General features: G+C 47.4%; 2 protein-coding genes across 2 annotated transcripts; one reads left to right on the top strand and one right to left on the bottom strand.

The window, feature by feature from the left end:
* Window positions 1-442: 442 nt before the first annotated feature.
* On the bottom strand, window positions 443-1,650 carry prss1 (serine protease 1). The gene is made up of 5 exons (XM_068756175.1): window positions 1,601-1,650; window positions 1,328-1,493; window positions 916-1,169; window positions 700-836; window positions 443-606 (listed from the first exon to the last, which is right to left on the bottom strand). The coding sequence occupies exons 1-5, from the start codon at window positions 1,638-1,640 to the stop codon at window positions 457-459; spliced, it is 747 nt and encodes a 248-aa protein (XP_068612276.1). The 5' UTR covers window positions 1,641-1,650; the 3' UTR covers window positions 443-456.
* Window positions 1,651-14,994: 13,344 nt separating this feature from the next.
* LOC137915049 (zinc finger protein 709-like) lies at window positions 14,995-23,232 on the top strand. The gene is made up of 3 exons (XM_068758536.1): window positions 14,995-15,109; window positions 16,612-18,146; window positions 22,088-23,232. Exons 1-3 carry the CDS (start codon window positions 14,995-14,997, stop codon window positions 23,135-23,137), a joined length of 2,700 nt encoding a protein of 899 aa, XP_068614637.1. The 3' UTR covers window positions 23,138-23,232.
* Window positions 23,233-24,664: the final 1,432 nt, after the last annotated feature.

The raw sequence follows: 24,664 nt of genomic DNA on the forward strand, positions 1-24,664 counted from the left end.
TTTACGCCTCTTGTCACATTTCATTTTGTTGGGATCTTGAAATGACATTTAAAACAAAGTTTACCACATGTTGTTTATGAAGTTGTGCTATAGTTTGTCTTCAAGCCAATAAAAGTTCTGTTCTGAATATGTCTTTCATTTTTAAGCTTTTAAATAGGAAGTCATCCTCTTTTAAATATAGAAGTTTCCACATTTACTAAATGTTCAGGAATAAAGATTATTAAATGCGCTAATGTCAAAAAGACGCATCGCCTGTGGTCGAACATATTGAATCCTGGCAAGCGGAGAGTTACTAACTTATAGTCTCAAGTCTCCTTGAGGTCAGTGGCGCTTACTGTAAATAGTAAAGGTTGACGTGATGATCATGTTAACATGTAAGAAATCAAATAGATGTTATGTTAGCTTGTTTTATTTAGTAAAGACCCTTGAAGCTTTCCGTCCAACAAAGAAGCAACTTTAGTTGGAGGCCATGGTGCTGCGAATCCAGGAGTTGTAGTTGCAGACCTTGGCGTAGACTCCGGGCCGGTTCCTCTCGGCGCAGCCGTAACCCCAGGACACCACGCCCTGCAGCTGACCATTGCAAACCACGGGGCCACCAGAGTCTCCCTAATAGGACACAGGTGGACAATGTAAGTAGGGACACAATGAAGTTCAGCTTGTCCACGTCGGGATGAAAACTACAAGCGTCGTCGTCGGTACCTGGCAGGAGTCCTTGCCTCCCTCGAGGAATCCAGCACAGAACATGTTGGAGGTGATCTGGCCGGGGTAGGAGTTCCTACAGCTGCTGTCGCTCAGGATGGGGGCATCCAGGCACATCAGACGATCAGGGTAGTGGCCTAAAAATAAACAGAACATCCAGGTTTCCATACCCATCATGTATGGACAATATGCCCCGGCTATTGTGTTCTTACTGACTTCCAGAGCCGCTGGTGTTGCCCCATCCAGAGATCAGACAGCGGGTTCCAGCACTGGCGCAGCTGGAGGGCAGAGACACGGTGCGCACGTAGCTGTTCAGGGTGGCGGGCCTGCTCAGCTTGATCAGCATGATGTCATTGTCCAGGTTGTGGCTGTTGTAGCGCGGGTGACGAATGATCTTGGCGGAGCTGATAAACTGCTCCGTGTGCTCGTTGACAGCGATGTTGTGCTCGCCAAGACGCACCTGGATGCGGCTGGAGAGGGAAACGCAAGAGAACACGATGTTTCACCTGGAAACGAGACGATCCTAGTTTATTCTGGATTTAAAGCTCATCCGAGCCGAAGGGGTTTTTAGTTTGGTCAGTCTGGATCAGATCTGGCATCACCGTAAGCTTCAAACGTCTGCACTTACGACTGGTAGCAGTGAGCGGCGGAGAGCACCCAGGTGCTGGAGATCAGGGAGGCTCCACAGAAGTGGTAGCCGGAGTTCAGAGAGACCTGGTAGGCCACCGAGTGCTTCCTGCACTCGTAACCGCCAACGATCTTGTCGTCGTCATCCCCGTCGATGGGAGCAGCAACTGCAACACAAAGAGTGAGTTGTAGCTCTATGTGGAGTTTAAATCCCCCCCCCCCAATCAAAATTAAGTTCAGTTGTATCCCACAAACATAATATTCAAATAGTTACAGGCTGCAGCAAACAAGGCCAGAAGAACGAAGTACTTCATGATTGTGTTCTCCACCCGCTGAATGGACACTAGACAGGAGCCGATCCAGCGGCTTTATATACAGCAGGCTAATCTGCTAACTTCACAGGGATTAATCATTATCCTCCCTGGGAAACAGCAGCACGGAAAAAGATGACAAAACACGTGTATTTCCAGTAATCTTATGCTGATACTGCAGATAGAGATGCGGCTCTCGCCAGTCCTCCATTTACACGTACTCCTGTGTGTCACGTATCAGGAAATACTAGATACTAGAATAAATACCTTACCAGCTGTGAGGAGGCCGAAGCTTACACATCATTGCACAGTCCAGAAAGACAAGGATCCCAACCAAAACTCAAAGCCATTCCGTTCTGGAGTGGCCATGACAGTTGTCTGACATGAAGCTCAAAGAAGATATCTATTGAGATCTGAAGAAAGTGGTCAGGGCCGGCCCTAGGCGAGATTATGATTTTGCGCCCCCCCCCCCATAACGGCAAACATAATATATATAAAACATTAATAACAACAGCCATATGACGGACCTTAAAAGTTTAATTATTCTTCAAAACAACTAGCACATGCTATACAATACAAATAATAATTAAATAATAATAAAATAAAATAAAATAAATAAACAGAAATAAAACAGGGTTACTGTTCAGATTAAGAGGAAATTAAAAGTCCTGACAGCTTCCACACAAACAATGCAAAACAGTCAGAACACAAATAATTTTGCCATGATAGCTTACATTTAAAATTTTACACGTTTGGACTTCCTTGCGGCAAAGGCATCGATGGTATCATCAAATGATACCTGTCTTGAAAGCTCATGATTTATGCTTATTAAAGCAAGTCCATTGAGATGCTCTTGTGACATCGTGGATCTCAGGTCAGTTTTTATAAGCTTTAGTTTGGAGAAGCTCCTCTCTGCAGCAGCAACTGTCACTGGAATAGTGAGAGCAACTCTCACGGCCACCCACATGTTAGGATAAATCTCCTTCAGTTTATTCTCCTGTATGAAACTGAGAAGTTCCAAGGTGGTCATTTTGGGTTTTGGCAAATCTGGGAATGATTTCAACTCCAGTGCCAGTTCCTGTTCATCCAGGTCGGACCGCCCATTCCAGCTCAGGGCACTGCTCAGTCTCTCACACGGCTTTTCCAGCTCTTCCTTGGGCGGCTGATGGAAGTTGACAAACACACTGAACCTTTTATCGACTTCACCCATTGTCTGTGATCTTTCCCTTAGTGACACAATGCAGACATCTACCACCATATTGAAAAAGCAAATCTCCATTTTCCTCAGTGCATCAGTCAGTTCCTCATCAGGAGCCTCATAGGAGAACTGTCTCTTAGTTTTGCGCCTCTTCTGCTTAAGAACATCTCTTCAACGTTCATCTCCTCACACATTTCTTTGGCAGATGCTTGTGCAGAAGCAAATCCAGTGTCTCTGTAGCTGGTAAGAGAGGCTTCAGTTTTCTTCAGATCAACTGCAACATCCGTCTGCATTGTCTCAGACTGCAATAACTTGCTGACATGCTGAATTTTTGTCAGGATGTCATCCCATATCACAGTACAGACAGAGAAACGGTATGATGCAACCTCTTCAGCTAAAGACTGTGCCTCAATTTTTATCACCAGATCTGTGGTGTGGTCTGTCACTCCCAAAAGTGCATCTCTGACTTTTGCAGCCTGGTATCTCACAGCCTGTACACTGTTGATCCGACTTTCCCACCTATCTGGCCAGGATTTCAGTGTTGTGTGGACATGTGTTTTTAAGATGGACCATCTCTGAGTGGAGGCAGAAAATAGTGTGAAAAGCTTCTGCAGGTAGCCAAAGTAACCACTGGCATCTGCAGAGCTTTTTGCCCATCAGCTCCCACCGGATTTACTGTGTGTGCACTGCGTGGCACAAATAAAGCTCGATTTATTATGCTGTGTTCTTCTGGCCTGTACGCACATCACTGAACAGAAAGAAGTAGAGAATATCTGTAAAGACAGATCAGCCACGGTATAATGGCGTTCTACCGTCGTATGGAGAGGGAAACTATTCCAGCTTCGACGCTGCACACGGAGATGACGCATTCAAAGGCGTCGGAGAACCATGGTGTGTTCATGAACATGGGACATGTGACAACTCACGTCAGAACGAACAATTATCGGCTGAAAACGCGTCTATGAGCCGTGCAACGCCAAACTAATAATATGGGCTTTCTAACATACGTTTATTCGTTTATTATTTTCCTTTTTTTTTTTAATATATATATATATATATATATTCGAGGCTTGGAGTGGCGCCCCCTCCAGCAGGTGGCGCCCTAGGCAATCGCCTAGCTCGCCTATGCCTAGAGCCGGCCCTGAAAGTGGTTGTGGCACAAAAACTCAGGAATACTGCAGAACTGGAGGCCTTTGCCCATGAGGAATTTGCAGGGAGATTGAATCTGGCTAAGCTGCAGTCAGTAAAAACAGCATTTTACATTACAACTAGAAAAACACAGAGCGCAGACCTCCCCCGAGCAGCTCATTCCCCTCCTAATTGGATTTGCACCGTCCACACGGTGATCTGGATCATCATCAAAAGGTTATAAATTGTTCTTGATATCTTTATACGCCAACCATGAAAAGTAAACGTGAATCGAGTTGATGTGTATTTTAAGCAGATTTTTAAATCCGTAAACGGAGTATTCAATGTTAAAATTTAATATTTTCCTCGTAACATCATTCCGGATCCGATGCAGATTAAATTTGGTGGTGAGACAGAGATCCCCTCCCTCAAATTCCATAAACATCAGTTAATAATCAACCGAGATTATTGAGGAACAAATTGTGAAGCTCCTTTGACAGCGGCCACGCCCACTGCAGCGGGGGGGGGGGGGGGGTCTGTTCTTGTTGCTCCTCATGGCCTCCTGTCAGAGGTGGGAGGGGCCGGACGCGACCCTACCTGCAGCGTCCTGAGGGGGGAACGCAACATCTGCGAAGTCTGATTGGTTCCTGACTGTGTCCCCCGTCAGTGACGTCATCCTCAAGCGACGGTCTTCGGTTTGTGTATCCGCCTGCTGCACTAGCAGCACCGAGCGTGTTTTGGTTTCGTTGCGGCTCCCCGCGTGCAGCTGCCCGGAGGTAAGACTTGTTTTGGGGGGGGGGGGGGCAGCTCGCTAATCACGCACGGCTGCTGCTTTACTTTAAACCGTAGTAGCCCCTGTTAGCTTGTGGCTAGCTCCGTTGCGAGATCAGCCACCTAATGCATGTAAGCATTGCGGATGTAGTCCTAAAAAAAAAAATGCGCATCGATGCGACAGAATAGAGCAGCAAACGTCGATGCGGGGGGGGGGGGGGGGGGGGGGGGGGGGGGGGGGGGGGGGGTCAGCGCTGTTTCAAAGTGCTTCCGAGTTCTAAGCGCTGTTGTTGTTGTTGTTGTCTTTGATGTCTGCAGGGGTTTCTCCTCCTGGATGGTGCATCTCGCTGTAGCGGGAGTTCTCGTCGCGCTGCGGGGGATTCCACGCAGCGCGTTTAAGTTTTAACAAAGAATTAAACTCTGGAAAATGGCCTTAAGTGACTCGGGACTCCTCCAGTCGAAGCTGCGCCAATGATTTTGGTTTATTTGAATAATGACGTCACGAAATGATTTCAGGGTACTTTGATTTGGTATCTTCTATGACATCACTCCACAGTGTGTGTGTGTGTGTGTGCGTGTGCGTGTGCGTGACAGTTATTCCCCAAACTAGGTTAGTAACTATCGGCGTGCACCGAAGGGTCACGATGCTTTTATCTCTAACGCCGCTCGCCCTTTGAACTTGCACGAATGGGGCAGTTCTGCTGTGAATCTGATCCATGACTGAGTCGAGGAGGGGGGGCTGCTGTACGAGCAATCGCCTCCCATGCACATCAAAGTGGAGTCTCCAGAGGGACCCTTCGGAGGCGGCGGCTCAGAGAACGGCTTCCCCAGGGACGATGACGACTCGGAGGGCAGCTGCGACCAGAACGGCGGACTGCCGGGAGGACTGCCCTTCAATGTGGTAGTGGTGCATCCGAACATCATGGCGCCCGGCATGGCGCCGGGCATGTCCTCAGACGACCTCGTGTCAATCGAACAGAGTAAGTCGGACTGAGGTCGCCTTGTTTGTTTGTAAATTCATTCAGAAAATGAAACTGACGGCGGGAACAGAGTAAAATGTGTGCAAAGTTATACAATCCCCGTCATGCATCGGATTGATTGCCTTCATTTGTTTTCAATACATTTATAACACACTCGAAAAATGGATTTAGGCTGTTTTTAATGATGTTCTTCTTTGATCGTAAGTAATTAAGTCGTTTTTTCAGCCGTGAAAGAAAAGAACAGAAACTCTTCAATCGACGGCTAAAAAAAAAGTCATTTTGTTTCACACAAAAAAGATTATCCCGTGGAAAAATGGATGTCAAAAAGTAAAATTAAGATGCATGACGATCGTAAAACTGCCGAAGCTGAATCTGATCTAGTTGGCGTACCTTTCTCTTGCTCACCCCTTCTAGTTAACTTGTGTTCTATATTTCTTTTCCACGCTTTTGCTCTCCTCGCCTCTCTCTCTCTGCAGACAGAGCTATGTCGGCTGCGCTGGCGGCTAGCAGCGCAGGCAAACGAAAGAGTCGCTTCAGTGGAGCAGAGCTGGAGGTGCTCGTTTCTGAAGTCACCCGGTGTGAAGGGGAACTCTTCGGTCCCGCCGGAAGGCTCCGACGGCGGGACCGAGAGCGCATCTGGGCAGGAATACTGCAGAGGGTCAACTCCGTGTCCAGAGTCCCGCGTACCCTCCGAGAGGTGAAGAAGCGATGGGATGATCTGAAGCGACGCAATGGAGGCAGACTGGCAGACGCTCGCCACCGCAGCTGCTATCTGCCATCCGGTCGAGGGGCATCGATGCTCGGATGTCCTTCCCAGACGAGTCCCAGGCTCCAACAGTCCAGACAGAAGCAGACCCCCCGGCCGAAGCCCAGTTTCCCGTGCTTCCCTGACTCTGACACAGGCGAGAAACGAGTAGCCCGATCTCCGTAGATTCAGTCGATGCGTCTGCCGTTCGTTGTCCACTTACAATACTTTTATTTTTTCCTAGCTGTAGGAGTGGACGGATCAGAAAGAGATGGTTTGGAGAAGGATGAAGAAAACCCTGAGCGTGAGAGAGACATCGGAGAACCTGAGTGTGAACCCGAGAATAGCATGGAGGACAAACTGGGCCTGGGGCTGGGCCTGGGCATTGGACCGCCGCCTCCGTCGGAACGATGGCTTCCCCCTTCTCCACTCTACAGCGCGCCTTTCCTCAATGGCAGCCCTCAGCCCAGCAGTCCTCAGCCGTCTCTCGGAGCGCAGCAGGGTCCTCTCGAAGCCCCCCTTCGCAGCTCCTGGCTCGAAGATGAGCTTCGGGGGTTGGGCGAAGCGGCGCTTCAACTGGGAAACAGCGTCGAGAAGAGTTTGCGGGAGTTCGGCGATGGTTTCAGGCAGGACATGAGGACGCTTGTCGCTTCGCACGAGACATTAGCGGTCAGCCTGCAACAGAACAACAGCCTGCTGCAAAGGCTGCTGGGAGTGCTTGAGGCTCAACAGCAGCCGGAGCGGCATCGCGTAGAACAAGCACAGCAGATATCTCATCAGCACTCGCAGCGTGCCGAACCGCAACGGCGGACCGAGGCGCCGCTGCGGACACAAGATCAGTCCCAGCAGCACCGGACACAAGTACAGCAGCAGCAGCCGTTTACCCCCCTTCACTCCGATGATCAATCGGCTGTCGTCGTGGTAACCGCATCGTCGTCGTCATCCCCTAACAAACGCGCCGCTTTCCCCTCCGTGCCGTCCACAGACACAAATGGAAACGTGCAGAGGCCACGGCGAGGACGAGCCGTCGATCACAGGCGGAGGAGACGCCGCTGAATGCTCGGAAGCCGCGAGTTTATTCGATGCTTCAGAATGTAACCAGAAATTCTGCTCTTTTTTTGATTTGCAGTGTTTCTTTAATTTAAACTGTAGAATCTGGAGTTGTGACTCCAAATCCCTTTCACACTTGCTTTCAGAAAGAATTGGTAATAAATCAGACACATCTAATGGTCTACTACTACAGCAAATCAACCTTCTCCACTTCACCCTGTCCTTTGCGTCGTCCTCCCCAACACCAGCCACCCGTCCCAGCCTGCCTGCACACGGTTCTTCACTTCCTTCCCACATTCTCTCCATCACTCTGCTCTGTTGCCCCCGAGGTACCTGAAGTCCTCGACCTTCTTTACATCTTTGTAACTTCACTGTTCCCCCCGGGACCTTCTCTACACACATAAACTCTGTTTTACTCCTACTCACCTTCATTCCTCTCTTTTCTAAAGCCGTCCTCCACCTCTCTAAATTCTCCTCTCCTCTCCTCCCTGCAGGTCAGCTGATTATAGGGTGGCCTTAATATTAGTTTTGCTCCAAAAACGTGCTAAAAAACAAGTTGCTGTATGTTATGACAATTCTGCTCATGAGACCTTTAATATCAAGACAGCATCAAACTGTCTGTGCCGATGTTTAATATTCATGACACTTTGTGAGCTTACTCGGTCAGAACTGTCTCATTTCTCTTGTTACACTGACTACATTGTCCTAAACTACTTGTAAGCTGCAGTTACTTGTATTGTCGTTATATAGATACAACAATTACTTGCCAATCTATGCGTATGCTCTTCTTTTAGCAGTTTCAAGGTAGCTAGCTTTGGTTGGACAATAAAGTTAGACCGTAATATGTTTAGAGTATTTTAAGACAAAAGTGCTGCATTTTAACAGACTGACATTTTACATCGCAGTCGGCTTTTGACTTTAACTTGTATGTTTGTGTTGACATTTAAAATCAAACAAATATGTAGGAACTATTTATTATAATTATTGCATGCAGTATGATGAATGTCTTTGTAGATATTTGCCCCAAAAAACGCATTTGGTTATCTACGTAGATGCACAATTTATAATTTGTTCAGATGAAATAACTAAACTGCAATAAAAGTCAGGCATGAACTGCAAATAAATCCAGCTGATTTATGGTATATAAAATAAGTTAATTAATTAAAGTTTATGTTTGCTTTATTTTGAATGTTCGGCAAACATAATTTCCAGATATGATGAACTAGTTTTCATTAACTCTTATTCTGAAAGTTGAAACCGGAAGCTCCATTTCTTGTTGACGCCGTTTTAGCACGATGCTTCCGTGTTCCGGACATTCACTCTTATTCTGAAAGTTGAAACCGGAAGCTCCATTTCTCGTTTGAGCACAATGCTTCCGTGTTCTGGACATTCACTCTTATTCTGAAAGTTGAAACCGGAAGCTCCATTTCTCGTTTTAGCATGATGCTTCCGTGTTCTGGACGAGGGGGTGCATGGGGGAAACATGGCCGCCGTAGACCCGTCGGACTCACCGAAACGACACAAATCCCCTGCGGGGGAGGTTGAATCATTCTGGCGGAAGGCCGAAGCGGCGGAGACCGGATGTATCTTCCGTCAGAGAAATGAAACGACACCCAGGAAAGCGGCGCGGAGCGCGGACGACGAGCAGCGAGCCGACCGCGGCTGTCATGCCGGCCGTTCCGAGGTTAGTGCCGAGTCCAGCGCTGAAGACGACCCGACGTCGCCCGACAAAGTGACCGAGGCCCCTCGTAGTGACCGGCGGGATCTCGCCTGGTCCGGAGGCGAGGACAGCGGAGGAGGGGCGAGAACACCCCGGCAGGAGAATCAAAAGTGTGGTATGCTAACGCTGCTGCTGTGTCTTACCGCTAGCTTTAGCCTCCAGGCGAACCTCAATTCTGCTAGCTTTCAATTAGCATAACAAACTCACGCTGCTGCGGTGATCCTCACATCCGGGTGTTGTTAGCTGCAGTCGATCTGTTCTGTTTATTTTCAATGCATTATTATTTTATTTTTTTAATGTTTATTTTATTTCTTTATGTTTATTTTATTTCTTTTTTGCAGACCACAATGTGAAACAGAGCGCTGACCTGCAGCCGGAAGCGCTCAAAGTTGAGCCGGCTGGTGGAGACGCTCGCGTGGAAGAGATCTCGCCTCCTGATGGGGAGAGTGCAGCGAAGGAACCGGATCAGGAGCAGGTGGGGGGAGGGGATGAAGGTGAGGAAGAGGCGGCCCGAGAACGGGATGCTGATATGACGAAGCCCAAGACGTGCTGTCTGTCGTGCAAGGAGTGTGGGAAGACGTTTAGCCGCCGGGAGACGTTCAACCTCCACCGCCACGTTCACGCGCACGAGGACGAGCTCACGCCGCTGACCTGTAAAGACTGCGGCCTGACCTTCCAGCACCGCCGAAGCCTCGCCAAACACAGAAGACGTGAACACGAGGAGGAGGAGGAGCCGGAGGAGCAGGAGGAGCAACTTCTTACTCCCAAAAAGGAAACAATGGAAGGAGGTCGTTTCCGATGTGCGGCGTGCGCGAGTCTCTTCTCCACGGTCCGTGAGCTGAGGGGCCACAGCTGCAGCGGGGCCGCAGAAAAGCCTTTCCGCTGCCCCCTGTGCCGCCAGGAGTTCCAGTTCAAGGTGTCCGTCACGAAGCACGTGAGGAGCCACTCCCAGGAGAGCGTGTTCACCTGTCAGGAGTGCAGCCGGGCGTTCCCAAACCGCGCGGCCCTGCGCCGCCATCAAAGATGTCACTCCGCCCTGAAGCCCTACGAGTGTCCGGAGTGCGGGGTGGCGTTCAAACATTACTCCGTCATGGAAGACCATCGGCGCCGGCACGCGGACGGGTCGCGCTCTCACCTGTGCAACGTCTGCGGTAAAACGTTCAAGTACAGCAGCCTCCTTCATCAGCACCAGTACCTGCACGCGGGCCAGAAGCCCTTCCGCTGCCCCGACTGCGGCAAGAGCTTTGCTTTCGCTCGGAACGTGAAGGCGCACTGCCGGCAGCACAGGCTGCGCGGCCTCAGCGCCTCCGCCGAGCGGCCCGGCAAACAGGCCCCTCCCCCGGAGGAGGCCGCCGGGCGGGCGATAGAAGAACGCGCGCCCCAGAGCGAGGAACCGAAACGCACGTTCTCCTGTCCCATTTGTCCACAGACCTTCCCGGCACCGGCTCCCCTTAGAGCTCATATGCTCGTTCACGAGGCGGAGTTTGGGATGCTTGAGAGGATGTCCAATAAGCAGTGGGAAAAGGGACACACCTGCCCCCACTGCCCGTGTGTTTATCGCGATGAATCCAGTCTGAAGTTACACGTGTTGAGTTTCCACAAGTCCGTAGCGCAGTATCTAGAAAAGGCGGCTCCGTTAAACGGGGAAGACGCGCCGGGGAAACCGAAGAGTGTTAAAACGTACAAATGCTCCGAGTGTGGCAAAGCGTTCCGCCACCGTTCGGTGTTGGAGCTGCACACGCGCAAACATTCCAAGGACAAGCCGTACCAGTGCAAAGTGTGCAGCAAGAGCTTCCGGTTCGGCAGCTACTTGCAGCAACATCTCATCATTCACACGGGCAAGAAGCCGTACAAGTGTCCCGAGTGCGGGAAGGACTTTGCCTTCCTGCAGAACATGAGGACTCACCAGAAGCTGCACCAGGAGAAACCGTTCCGCTGCACCAGCTGCCGCAAAGGCTACAGCGACGAGTCCCAGCTGCGGCGCCACGTGTTGTCTCACAACGGCGACAAGCCCCACAAGTGTGACCTCTGCGACAAGAGCTTCGGCTTGGCCTACCTGCTCCGGGATCACATGAACACGCACACGGGGGAGAGACCTCACCACTGCCACGAGTGCGACAAAGCCTTCTCCTGGTTCAGCAGCTTGCTCGTGCATCAGAAGATTCACGCTCGGACGCGCCAGGGCTTCGTCCGGTGTAACTCGCCCCCGGGGGGCGCCAAGGCGAGGGGCAGGGGCAGTCGGGGGAAGAGAGGCGGGAAGCTCGTTTGGGGCTCGCCTCGGCCGTCGGGAGACTCCGGGGTGGTCGGCTCGCAACCGTCGACGCGTCCAGTTTCTGCTCCGGTCGATGCTGAGACGCACCGAAGGGCGGTCCGGCCCTCGTCTCGCCGGGATTTCCCGGCAAGGCATCCGGTGCAGTGGAAGGTGGACGGTGGAGAGATCATGCCCGTCCCATTCTCACAACGGGGACACGCGGGTCGGCGCCAGGCCGACATCGACGGCCCTCCTCGGCCGGGCCTGCAGCGGCGTCTGAGGAACCCGGGCCGGGCAGACGCGGCTTCGGTATCTCGGTCGGGCCCCGCGGCCGTTCAGAGTGCGGAGTCCTCCCGCCTGAAAGAGAACGCGTCTGTTGTCATCTCCATCCGAGCAGCTCCGCCCCAAAAATCCGGCCCGTCGGCCGTGGGTGAGCAGGAGCAGCCCCGACAGCCCAAGCCCGCCGCGTGGAGCGGCGTTCCCACATCCGTGGCGCTCGCTTCCACGAGCGCGTCGCGTCACGAGTTCTCTGTTCCAGGCTACTTGGACGGGGCGGCTCTGTGGAGCGTCAGGCCGGCTCCACCGGCAAATTCACGGGGCTCTCCGAAGACGCTCAGCCAAGCGCTCCAGTTGCAGAGGTGGCCGGGGATCTCGATATCGACGCCGAAAGAGGCCCCCACGCCTGCTCAGAAAGCGGACGCGAGCAATCCTCAAGTTGCGCCGCTGACCGTTAACCTGCCGGAGAAGCCGTGGAACGGCTGCGACGTGCAGAAGCAGTGGGCGTCGGGCTTACTGGCCGCATCCGCCTCGGCTCTGATGGACCAAAGCGGCGCTAAGCCAACTTCAGCTCCCGCTTCTCACGGCGCAGGCAGCGCACTGTGGGATAAACAAACGCCACCAGGAATCCCAAAGACTGTAAACTCTCCTGAGAAATTAGCAAATAATCCAGAATTTCAGCCGCAACAAAAGCCGGCGTCGTCTGGCTGGACCGACGTGCAGAGTCAGAAGGTTCCCATCTCCGTTCAGTACGAGCCTCCACGCTTCAGCCAGGGGGTGGGAACGCCGGTATGGGGCTTCCAAAACGCCGCTGTGCGCCCTCGAGCGCTGCTCACTGGGCAACTCAAGCCAGGGAATGGCCAGGAGTTGCAACGACCAATGATGGCAGGCACTCAAATAATCATAAACCAGCCGTCACCTTTCTTCTCACCTCCACTGGCTCCTCTCCCTCCCCTCGGTTTGCCGGGCCCCCACCCTCTTCACGCCGTCCCAGTTGGCGCGCTCTCAAGACCTCCTCCTCCTCACCCTAATATTTTTTTCGCACCGCAGGGGGTCTTGAGCGAGCGGGCACACCTGCCGCAGACGCTGCCCCTACCTCACCTTTCCCCAAGGACAGAGTCTCACCTCCTGTGCATGATATGTGGACGCACTCTTCCGCGGGAGCTGGATTTACAAATGCACTACCTGCAACACGCACAAGGAGAGATTTGACGGATCGAGACTAGTAGCAAGACTATTTTGTTTTTATGTGTTTCACCCTCAGTTGTGCAGCGTGAGCAGCAGACCGGATGGGCATTAGAAAGGAGAAGATTTAAGTTAAGTTGAGTCTGCGTTGGTTTTGTGATGGAGTCAAAGCATCACTTTCACATCATTCTGAGTCGATTTCAGTTACTGAAATACTTGATTAAGCAGCTTCTGAGGTTCTGCAGTCTCCATTTATTGCCAATGACCTTCTAGATTTGGATAATTAGTACTTTTATAGTTCTGTTTATACGTCTTGAACCATTGAACTGTGTTTCTTCATGTACTGTGTGCCTTTTTATGAGTACAGTCCATAAGTCTGCCGTCTCGATATATTCTAGGCCTAGTTTGTGCTTGAGGTCGATTCAACAAGGTGACCTCAATCCCAAAACAAAGAGCAACTGTTTCCAAGATACTGTTAAGAAATGCACGTTTTGTATTGGATGGGGGGGGGGGGGGGGGGGACCGTGCTCCCAGACATCGTACATCAGAAGATTAACTCCATGCACTATAGCTCTGTTAAAAGTGTTTATTTTTTATCACAGAGATATTGGCTGGATCCAAATATCTAAAAGCAAACAAACTCTGCATCGTAATAATTTTATCAAAGCAAAAATATCGATGAACCAAATGTCTCCACTACATGTTGAAGCAGCAAGAGTTCTGTGTAAATTGGACTATTGCGTGTTTGTCACAGAGAAAAACGTCAAACGTTGAACTTCTTAATAACTGAAGCTTCCATTTATGTGATGTTTTTGTTTTTGCAATAATAGTAAAGATATGAGACTGATTAGCCACAATGGCTGTGTTGTTTCCGTCAGTCCAGTGAATACATGTTTCCGCACTGTCATGTTTTATAATGAGGTTTTACACTGATTTTGAAAGGCAGTCCTGTAAAATGTATGTATATCCCATAACAGGAAGACTATTTCAGATTGGAATGTTCCCTTATTTTTAAAATGTCACTTTTGAGTGTAATTCAGTGTATATATTTGTGAAAACTGGGTTCATTTCATAACCACAAGCTAATTGAATACAAAATTCTATCTATTCTCTTTATATCAGGTGAATTTCATCACCCAAAATATTTAAGTGACTGAAAATCTGCGTTACTGCTGTATAATAAATACGGTCCGTTTGTCACAAGAATAAGTCCCGTGTGCATTTTAACATTTCAGCTTCTTGATATTCAAAAACATTTGCCCTTCTACCTCTATCCACTGTTTCAGCATGGAAAAAATGATTTCACAGGATGTCTACATAATGGGTCTAATTAAACTTGCCTTTGATTATCACATGTTTCAGTGTAATTGTTGGATAAACCTAATTCTGGGTTTTTAATTTGTGGGATTAAAGGTAAAAAACAACTAGAAAAGCACTCAGAGAGCACCGACCTCAGCCGAGCAGCTCGTAACTGGATTAACACCGTCCACAAGGCGATCTGGATCATCATCAAAAGGTTATAAGTTGTTCTTGGTATTTGTTAGAATGATTTATTTATACACCAACCATGAAAAGTAGAAGTGAATCGAGGTCATCAGCTAGTGGGCGTTCCTGTTCTGCGTGAACCAATGAGGTGCTTTCTTGTCCCATCGTCACAGAAACGCGCCGCCGCTGCAGTGAGGCCCTTCTCAGCCGCGGCGCACAGACGGCGTCGTCGTGTGCGACATCGCTGCTGTAGAATTCGCCGTCATATGTTAAAACTTTAAACCAAATACCGTCTCATTATGTCGGAACGGATTAGATCAGCTTTCTGTTTTTATTGCGGCGCGACGCGGAGTGACTCTGCTTTAAAAAATAAATAAAGCAAGACGGTGTCGAACGAGCATTAGCTTGCAGCCACCTAGCATTAGCGGGCACTAGCTCGCAGCCACCTAGCATTAGCGAGCACTAGCTCGCAGCCACCTAGCATTAGCGAGCACTAGCTCGCAGCCACCTAGCATTAGCGAGCACTAGCTCGCAACCACCTAGCATGAGCAAACAGAGCCACGCCAGGATGGACGAAGCTGCTGCTGCTGCGGGAATTAAAGAGGATGGAGCTGGTACGAGCCTTAATGATGAAGACGAAGAGTCCGAGGTCGACGTCGTGTCGTCGGCTGTACTTAATCATGGTGGTAAGTAACCAGCTGCCATCTTTTAGCAGTTCAAACGCAAACTCTTTACGTCACCATTATGTTCGGGGAACTTTCAAAGTTAACTTGGACTAGCGACATTTAATTAACGCGGTGAAATAACGACAGTTTTACGACAAATGAATTTAGCTAATAATTAGAATACTTGATTTTTAAACCACTAAACATCAGTCAAAATTGCTCTCAAATGTCCAATTTCTCTTGGTGAAACTAGAGGAGACAGGCTTCAGCTTCTCCCTGTTAGCATGCTGCCAGCCAGAGGGCCTGTTAAAAAGTTTTAATTAATATGCTTAAAATTTAGGTACAGATGTGATTGAACTATTTATACTATTTACAGAGGTGGTTAATGATGCATATGGACACATTCTATCACTGACATGCAGGCGAATGTGTCCTGAACTGAAATGAAGGACTGTCCAGCAAGAACAATACTGTGTTGCAGTAGTTGCTATGGTTATACCACTGTATTAAATTGTAATCATAATCATGCCATGAACGAACATGTGCTCATGGCTACGCCGCAGCAAGAGCCACTGACGCAGTTCTTCTTGAGATTGTTCTCCACAGGCTCTTAAGAAACTGTTTCTTAGTTCAGAGAAAAAAAGCAATTTAGCAAAATATATTTCCTTGTCAAGTCTGCAATAGTTTCCATTAGACTGTGCCTTCGTTTATGAAAAATGGCGTCGCTGTATCAGCGACTCCATTTCTCAGCTTCATTTATCCTGGTTTTTGTTAGTGGTTGGGTGTTTCATCTGATTTGATTTACATTTAAAGTGATAAACTGTGTAATCTTTTCTAACAGGAAGATGTGCATGCTTATTTTCAGTTATAAATCATGTGCATCCATATTGTGATGTCAGAACTGATGTACTTGATCTGACAACCCAAGGTATGTTAATCCTCGGTATAAATGGAGGCTAAATGTTCTTTCTGGATTTACCATTCATCAGCTGTTGATAATAGGAGATTTAGTGAGCCTGCGATTGTCAGACCGGGTCGTCCACCAACCAAAAGCGCCTTGAAGCATAATGCAACTTCAAAATCTGAAGCGACACACAATTCTCAGACTCACCGAGTAAAAGGCAGTCTGTTGGAAAGAGTCATCCAACATTTAGTTAGACGATGGTCTTATTTGATGTGACTGTGCAGGTGGCATCAGTTTGCTTGTAATGGCTAACTTTTCCTTCTTTTGCAACCCCGTGGTGCGAGACCCCCATCGGACCCCAAACCAGCAGATTTTGCAGCCGAATAATTAAATGCTTGAAATTCAAAGGTCATTTTGGTCGCGTTAGCTCCTCTGTAATGAAATTGTCTTTTGTGGGTACCGTTGTATTATCCAAATCCATATTTTTGTGAATATGGTGTAAGCGCAGTCCAGTTCTGCAATAAAGACGTGTTGTGCAGTTTTGTAATTTGAGGTTTTTTTTATTTTTTTTTAGCTCTTTGGTTTTGACCTTCCATTTCCCCCTTTCTATTTCTAGGGGTTGGGGTTTTCCGCTGTCAGGATTGTGGAGAGGACTTCAGAGAAGAGAGCGCTTACTTGGAGCATCGCCGTCAGCACCTTCAGGAGGGCGAGTGTTCAGAGGGCCGGTTGGAACAATTAAATCATGGAGACGTGGACAATGAAGCCACTAACTTCTGTACTTTATGTTCAGTCTTATTTGTTGACGCAAATGATTTCCAGTCGCACATGAAGAGCCATAGTCCAAACTCCCAAGACAAGCCCCAGGACGACTCGAATTCTGGGGTAACAAAGCGGCAAACCTACGAATGTCCAGAATGTGGAAAATGTTACGGATTGTTGGGACACTTTGTCAACCATCAGCGTTCACACAGGTCAGCCTCCAAGTCACTATGTCATGACCTTGAACCGTTGAAAAAGAAGCCGTTTCAATGCGAATCATGTGGCAGGAATTACTCTCGTGCCTCAGCTCTTGATGCGCACCGTCGGTGTCACGAGGAAAAATTGATCAAGTCAAGAAGCAGGGGCTCGGAAGATGCAGGTCACACCGAGGAGTCGGGAGTTGAAGCCAAGCCGAGTGAAATCCAGATCAATTCCACTGAAAACAATTTCAAGTGTTTATGTGGTAAAGCTTTCCTTACGCCGATGGGTCTTAAAACGCATCGGCGGTTTAGCGGCAACACTCAGTGTTCTCCAGAAGGGAAGGTAGAGAAGCCGAAGAAACCCAACCTGAAGTTTCAGTGCGGTGAGTGTCAGAAATCCTTCGCTGGCCACGTCGCCCTCATCAACCACCAGCGATGGCACGTTTATAAATCAAATGTTCCAAAGCCAAAGTTCCAATGTGAGCAGTGCGGCAAAGTATTTATGAGGCTGACGTTCTACTACAAGCACCAGCGCATTGTGCACAGCAATGAGACCCCGGCCAAGTCGTTTGAGCATCAATTGTGTCAGCTCCAGAAGAAGGCCTTTGAATGCAAGGATTGTGGGCTGAAGTTTTCCAGGGCTTCAGCGCTGCACTCTCACCAGCTTCATCATACAGATGTGTTCAGTGAAACGGAGAAGGAGCCCCAGTCGCACGCCCCTCTGCTACCTCAACCGAAGATCTTGGAAACTGAAACTAAAAGGGCCGAGAAGAAACAAGTGGAAGGCCGAACTCCGCCTCCTTTCGTTATATCTGAGGATGTAAATGACACTGAGGAAGACTTGGATAGTTATGAGCCTGGGGATTTTAATGTAGAGGTGATCAGCGCAAGTGAATCTGAGGACGAGAGTGATCGAGACACGAAACCCGACCTCGAACTGCTGTGCGAATCGGATCGAGAAAATGAAGACGCCCCCAGTAACGCTGGTTTTAAACCAGGAATGGATTTGAAAATTGTACAAATTGACTTTGAGCAGCCTGCATCGATAGCGCGGGAAGAAGAGAATAAAGCGACCGAGGAGAGATTTGATTGTCCAGATTGTTACCGTTGGTTTGCTAGTGCATCTTCACTGCGTGTTCACAGAGTGTGGCATGGCATTCATGAGAGAAGACGAAGGAAACAAGGTCAGTCAGTGGCAGTCTACACATGTGACATATGTTTCCACGAAGCCAGCGGTTACGAAGCACACTGTAGTCACGTCCAACAGCACCAGAATGAAAACACGAGTGTTCTTTGCCCCGCAGAGCGATCAGAAAGGGAACATTTTGCATGCAGTGAGTGTGGTAAATGCTTCTCTCAGTTATCTGCATTAGTTTCTCATCAGCTGCATCATCCCAAAAGAAAGCAATTCCAGTGCCCAGACTGCATGATGTCTTATTTGCACGCGTCTAGCTTGTTAAACCACGTGAAAAACTGCTCGATGCAAAAGAATGAGAGTGTCTCTGTTGGTAAAAAAGAGTACAATCCAAAGAAAACGCTCCTCGGCCCAAAAATCTATCATTGTGAGCACTGCGGGAAGGGTTTTTGGTCGTTGGGAGCTTTTTCTCTCCACAAGCAAAATCAGACTGCGTGTACGGATTTGAGGTTAAGAAAAGGTCTCGCAGGGTCTTTGCACACCGCTGATGGACGCTCGCGCTCCAAGGTTGCATGTCCAGTGTGTGGCAGGACATTCAGGCACAAGGGCATTATGGCATTGCACATGAGAAAACATGAAAATGGGAATCATAAATGCGAACTTTGCAACAGGTCGTTCCGTCTGTTCTCCAGTCTCCTTAGACACCAGGTTGTGCACAACGATCAGCTCCTCCCACCGCCTATTAAGTCTTTTCAGCATCAGGTTGAGCAGTTGAAAAAAAACACGTACAGTTGTCCTGACTGTGGGAAGCTGTTTTCACGGGCCAAAGCACTTCAGTTTCACATGAAAAGCCATGGGTATGAAACCGGGTACTCGCCATCATCACCAAAATCTACTGTCGCGCTGGGGGCTCTACAATGTGCAACGTGCCGTGCACATTTTAACAGCAGGGCCTCTTTGAAGGCTCATCGAAAACTTTGCATTAAAAGAGACAAAGTAGTGAATAGTAAGACGGATGACATGGGCGATAGAACACAGGAAGGGTTTCAGGAAAAAAGGGCTACTGAAATTGACATAATGGAGGTAGATACTCAAACGGGTGGTTCTAATTTAGAAAATCTAAGGTCAAATGATCTGAAATACAAATGCAAAAAGTGTGACAAAAGCTTTGCAGTAATTGGAGCGTTGAATTTTCATAAAAGAATTCATGCAGAAGGTTACAAGTCTATGCCTCTAAGTTTTAAGAAACTCAAACAGGAAGAACCAAGTAAAGGATTATTTCACTGTTCAGAATGTGGGAGGCGATTCATGTCAAACTCTGCGCTCGGGTCCCACAAAAGATGGCACAAAGAAAAGAAATGTTCACGGTCTGCAAGAGATGATTTGAAATGTGTTAGCCCCAAGGCAGATGGTGGACCGTTCCCTTGCCAAAAATGTGGCAAGCAATTCTTTAATGTTTGTGTTCTCCAGCGCCACCAAATGTTTAATCTTCAGTGTCAAACTAAAATGGAGCCAGAATCCGATTCAAAACTGAGTGCCGGAAAGAATTCGGAGCTTTCCGATTTGCCTCGTGGTAAAGATTCCCGTCTAGATACGAAATGTGAAAATGAGCATGATCAGCATGAAAATGATCAGGGAAGCGAGTTCATGCCACCGACACTGAAAAAGTCTGGAGATTCACCAGCTGTAAACAGTGGTACAATAACAGTGGAAGATGGCTCCGTTGGAAGAGGAAAGGAAACCGGGTCTGACGCTTCACCTCTCAAATCTGTCTCGAGCCTTGATTGTGGCGTGAAGTGCAGTCCCGGTTCCTTCCTCGGCCGTAGGGAAATATTCAAGGAGGTAAAGCTCGAGTCTGAACAGGAAAGTCACATTCCTGAGACCAGAGTTGAGTTTTCTGCACCGCTTAACCGTTTGTCGGATCATTCTGCAAAATTCCTCTTTAAGTGTGCCAAGTGTGGTAAAGCTTTCCGGACGGAAGAACAGCTGGAGAACCACAAGACTAGGGGAAAGAGCCGGCCTTATTGCTGCGCCCTGTGCTGCGAGGGACTGTGGACCGAGAGTCAGCTGCAGCAGCACCTCGTCTGGCACGATGAAGTCCGCTGTCGTCTCCCAAATGAGGTTCGCTACAGACTCGGCACCGCAACGACTTCGAAAACACTAAAACCCGACGACCTGTCTGACGATCTCCAAACCACGCTTGGCCCAGATAGTCTCCAATGGCAGCCTGCTGGCAAAGCCTTTCTTTCACCTACCATGTTAGCAAAAAGCACAACTCTGCCCTGTAACAATGACTCCTATCATTGCTCTATTTGCCCCCGCGCCTTCAGTGAAATCCAGGAACTCATTGATCATCACCAGGAATGTAGTGTTAACTTCAGCAAGGCAGACTGATGCCCCTGCGGCTCTCACAAAAGCAGCTTCTGGTGTCGGTAGTTGCCTTGAACAGGAAACGGCTCTTTGTGGTAAATGTTTTTTACTTGTACTAGACGTAACGTTCCCGTGGATAGTACTGCAGTAACAAACCGAAGAGGCTTGAAACGGAGGCGCTGTAGATTTTGGATTTCTTTTTCTTTTTTGTGTTCAGCTACAAAAAAACATTCTCTGACTTTTCAGTGAGCTAAATAGCAGCTTTGCCTTTGGTTTATTATTATTTCATGTTTTTTTTTAATTCTATATTCTCAGGCCTTCTTGACACTGGGGTTAGGTGTATCGTTTAGAACGACTTGTTTGTTTGTTAGAATATAGCTGTTATTAGGTCTTGTGTTATTAATTTTTGGGATCACTGATATAAGTGTGATATTTCATGACTAGATATATCAAATATTGAGAAACATCTGTGCATGAACATGTATGTCCTTTTGTAAAAGGAATATATTTAAGAGGAAATGCAAACAGCAATACTCAACAAATCTATATTAGTTTTGCTGGTTTCATTTTAAATAGCCAGGAAGTCTGCTGGACGAGGTTCTGTTCGTGCAACTCCAGAGAAGATATCTGAGATTTAATAGTATTCCCGGTTTATGGAAACATGATGAGAATGTTCCATTGATTAACCATGTGACTAGAAGGATTAAGGAAGTAGTTGTATGTTAGATACATAATGTTTTGCATTAATATGTGGAAGCGCCTGTGTTCTTTCCTGTTTGATGTTATTTTTGTTGTGGGAACGTTAAGTATTAAGTTCAAATAGAGGATACGTTCATGTAAGATGGGTAGTTTCAGCAGGGTTTTTTTTTTTTTTGATGTATTGATTTAAACATGCTGTTACTAAAACTGAGACTAATACTCAAAGTTGAAAATAAATTGACGTTGCGTAAATTATCGGGTCGTGTGGTTAATTTAGTCTCAGTTTAGTTGCTCTTCGGTCTTTGTTAATTTATCCATTTCCTCACTTGCTGATTGATTTTAATGGTATTCTAGTGAAAAATTAAGGTTGATACTAGATTTCTTGAGTCCATAACACATTGTGGAGACCTTTTTGTTTTATGAATTATGAATCAGTACGGAATACCGGTCTTTATCTTGGAAGAATCCATCTGTTTCAAGCAAAGCGCGTACCAGATATGGAGCTATGTGATAAGTGAGCCACCAGAATAGTTTGATAGTGTTCAACTTTCACTCGATTGAAAAGGAACAAATGCATTAAACATTGAATTAATAATATTTCTAGTTTCTAATTGTGTCGGTGAACAATGAAAAAACCGAAACAATCCACAAAGCATCTCAGTATTGCTTCAAATACCTGGTTTAAAAATGAAAATGTTTGTAAATCGATACCTTTAATTACTCCCCGTCAGTGAATGAAGACAAAAGCAACAACTCTCTAAGTAATGTTACATGAATCTTGAACTGGAACATAGAAAACTGTTTATTAAGCAGATAACTACAGTATTTTCATGCTCATGACATGGCGATAAAATAAAACAGTATTGAAAGTGACAATATCTTCACCGTTACATGCCTTAATTTGTTTTTCCTCTATTGTAGAAAAAAAGAACCGCTTTACATGTAAGGAATGTGGGCTGTCATTCAAAGGCCTGGGTCTCTTCAAAACTCACCTGCACCAGCATGCCCTGGAAGAGGACGAGCAGATGGGCTCTGAGAGCGGAGACGGTGACGACAACAGCGACGTAGACGTAGACGGGGATGCAGACGGGTGTGGCGCAAGCACTTTGTCAGGAGTGACATCCCTCGGCTCACTGGATGAGAAAAGTCACAAGGGTTATCAAAAGCGTCTGCTTGCTCACCTGAGGGATCACAAGACGAGCAGAAGATTTGAAACGACTACAGCGCCCAGATGTGATACTTGTGGCAAGGACTGCACCACTGTGCGCTCGTTGGCCTCTCACATGGAGCTGCACAAAGAAAGACCCTTCTGGTGTTTGAGTTGTGCCCGAGGCTTCGCCAATGAAGGGGAACTCGATGGACACCTGCAGAGGCACGACAGCAAGATACACAAGTGCAGTATCTGCCACAAGAGTTTCTCCGTTTCCGCACATCTCGCGGATCACTACAACACCCACGCTGGCGCGAAACCTCACCAGTGCACGTTGTGCGGAAAGAGCTTTCGGCTCGCCGTCGGCCTCAAGTTGCATAAGAAAAAGCACGCTGCAGATCACGCATCAAATGGAATGATTGTTCAGGACATGAACACAGAGGAGCCAGAAACGGATGCAAATCTAGAGGAGCTGCCGGCAAAGGAAGAACACGCGGAGAAACGTCGGCTTCAAAAGCCATGTGAGACTGCCGGGCGTGAGGACCAATCAAATCCTGATTGTGGAGAGCAGCCTGCACGTCAGTTCCAGTCACCCACCAAGAAATCGGGAACGGGGGAGCCTCACGTAGGACGAGAGCTGGGTCAGAGTGAGCCGCCTGAAGCGTGCACGCACGGAGAGCACAAGCATTGGGACTGGGAGTGTTGGGAGTGTGACATGGGCTTTGACCAGGTGGAGGAGCTGCATTTGCATTATGTAAAACATGCGACCGGGGAGCTGCCCATCCTGCAGGACGATGCAGACGGCTCAGACAGCGCTGCGTTAAGTTAACGTGGTAACGCTCAAAAACCCATTGATCACTCGCTGAACGGGCACTAAATGTTACGTGTGCATCACATGATTGGTTTCTTCACTTTTCTTGTCAGTCGGGGGGGGGGGTCTTTTTTGGGGGGGGGGGGGCTGCTTGGACACTCATTGGGTCATGATGGTGGTGTCTTGACCGCGATTTTTGATGAGATGAATGAATTCCCACTTTGTTCCATCTAGCTTGAGATCAATGTCTGGGGTTACTAGGCTCCTCCTACTGCTGCTTCCAGGCTCCTCCCACTTCACCTTTGAGTTTTACCACATGTCTTTTTTAATACAGCCTGCATATCAAGAATATAACTCATGTTTCCTTAACATAACTAGTTAACTCCATTGCTGAAATCCATCAATCATGACACCTGCTGGTTTCCATGAGAGTTGTGTTAATAATAGAAATATAGTTTATGCTTTAAATGGATTAAAAGAGGCTGTTAGGCCTCGGCAGAGGTGTGTGCTGTGTTGTTGATTCTGTTTCTTAAAATGTTTGCCTTTCTCAATGAAGGAGGAAAACAGAAAGCTTATTGCGGATGGATTGGGATGTTGTGTGTTTATGTGCTAACTGGTCCACCATACTGGGGACACTGATATGAATTTATGTAGAACAGTGAATGTCTGTCAATCATGCTATAACTAAGGTTTTGGGTGTGTATTTTTGATACAGAGATTTTTAAAAAGTGGAGAGAAAATGCGAGACTGCAGTCCTTATGAAATAAAATAAAAATAAATGCTTTCTGAATGGTTTCTTGTCTTAACTGTTGTGATAAATTCAAGTGTTTTTGAGTCTCACATAATCTACAGATTTAAAAAGCTCTTTTTTATTATCATTTTTTACAACATTATAGCCATGCTACTTATTACTATTTTTAATAAATACTCAGTATAATTAGATTTTGAATATACAGTATATTGAATATGTTGACATCAGAAAGCAATCTAAAAAAATTATTGAAAAGTTAAAAGTATAAGTTGTATATTAAATAGGAATAGAAAGAGGGGTCCTGTAATTGGACATTGTATTATAAACAATGAGAGCAATATAAATAGCAATATAAATTTCACCAGGTGGTATATATTCTGTTAATCAATATTGTTGTTTCTTCTGTTTTTGAAGTCTTAAAGATAACGTTAGACATGGCTGAGACTGAGGAAGAGTCCTCAACATTAACATCCTTCATGTACTCTGAAGTGACTCCAGATATCTTGACAGCGGAGTGGAATGACATCCAGCGGTCGTATAAATCCAAGACCAGGAAGATTACGTCGCTGATGCAGTGGAGACGCACTAATGTGAAATATTGCGAAAATGTTTGTTGAAAGTATGAAGAAGGATTGAGATTTTGTGGTGTTATTATAGTTGTCTTTTTGTTGCTTATAAAATAAAAGTATTACAATTTGTACATGTACAAAAATAGATTTTCTTATTTCATAGGACACAAGTTGCGCACATTTTCATGGAAACACTGTTTTTAAATTTGTTGAGTGTACATAGAA

Source organism: Brachionichthys hirsutus, chromosome 3, assembly GCF_040956055.1.
Source record: "Brachionichthys hirsutus isolate HB-005 chromosome 3, CSIRO-AGI_Bhir_v1, whole genome shotgun sequence".
Classification (NCBI taxonomy): domain Eukaryota; kingdom Metazoa; phylum Chordata; class Actinopteri; order Lophiiformes; family Brachionichthyidae; genus Brachionichthys; species Brachionichthys hirsutus.

What these genes read in the sequence shown, in the direction of transcription:
- prss1 (XM_068756175.1), bottom strand. Translation starts at nt 1,640, where the DNA reads ATGAAGTACTTCGTTCTTCTGGCCTTGTTTGCTGCAGCCT. An exon ending in GGCCTTGTTTGCTGCAGCCT is followed by an intron (nt 1,494 to 1,600) that starts GTAACTATTTGA and finishes TTTGTGTTGCAG; the next exon opens with TTGCTGCTCCCATCGACGGG. An exon ending in CAACACCAGCGGCTCTGGAA is followed by an intron (nt 837 to 915) that starts GTCAGTAAGAAC and finishes GTTTATTTTTAG; the next exon opens with GCCACTACCCTGATCGTCTG.
- LOC137915049 (XM_068758536.1), top strand. Translation starts at nt 14,995, where the DNA reads ATGGACGAAGCTGCTGCTGCTGCGGGAATTAAAGAGGATGGAGCTGGT. An exon ending in GTCGGCTGTACTTAATCATG is followed by an intron (nt 15,110 to 16,611) that starts GTGGTAAGTAAC and finishes TTCTATTTCTAG; the next exon opens with GGGTTGGGGTTTTCCGCTGT. An exon ending in GAAGGAAACAAGGTCAGTCA is followed by an intron (nt 18,147 to 22,087) that starts GTGGCAGTCTAC and finishes GTAGAAAAAAAG; the next exon opens with AACCGCTTTACATGTAAGGA.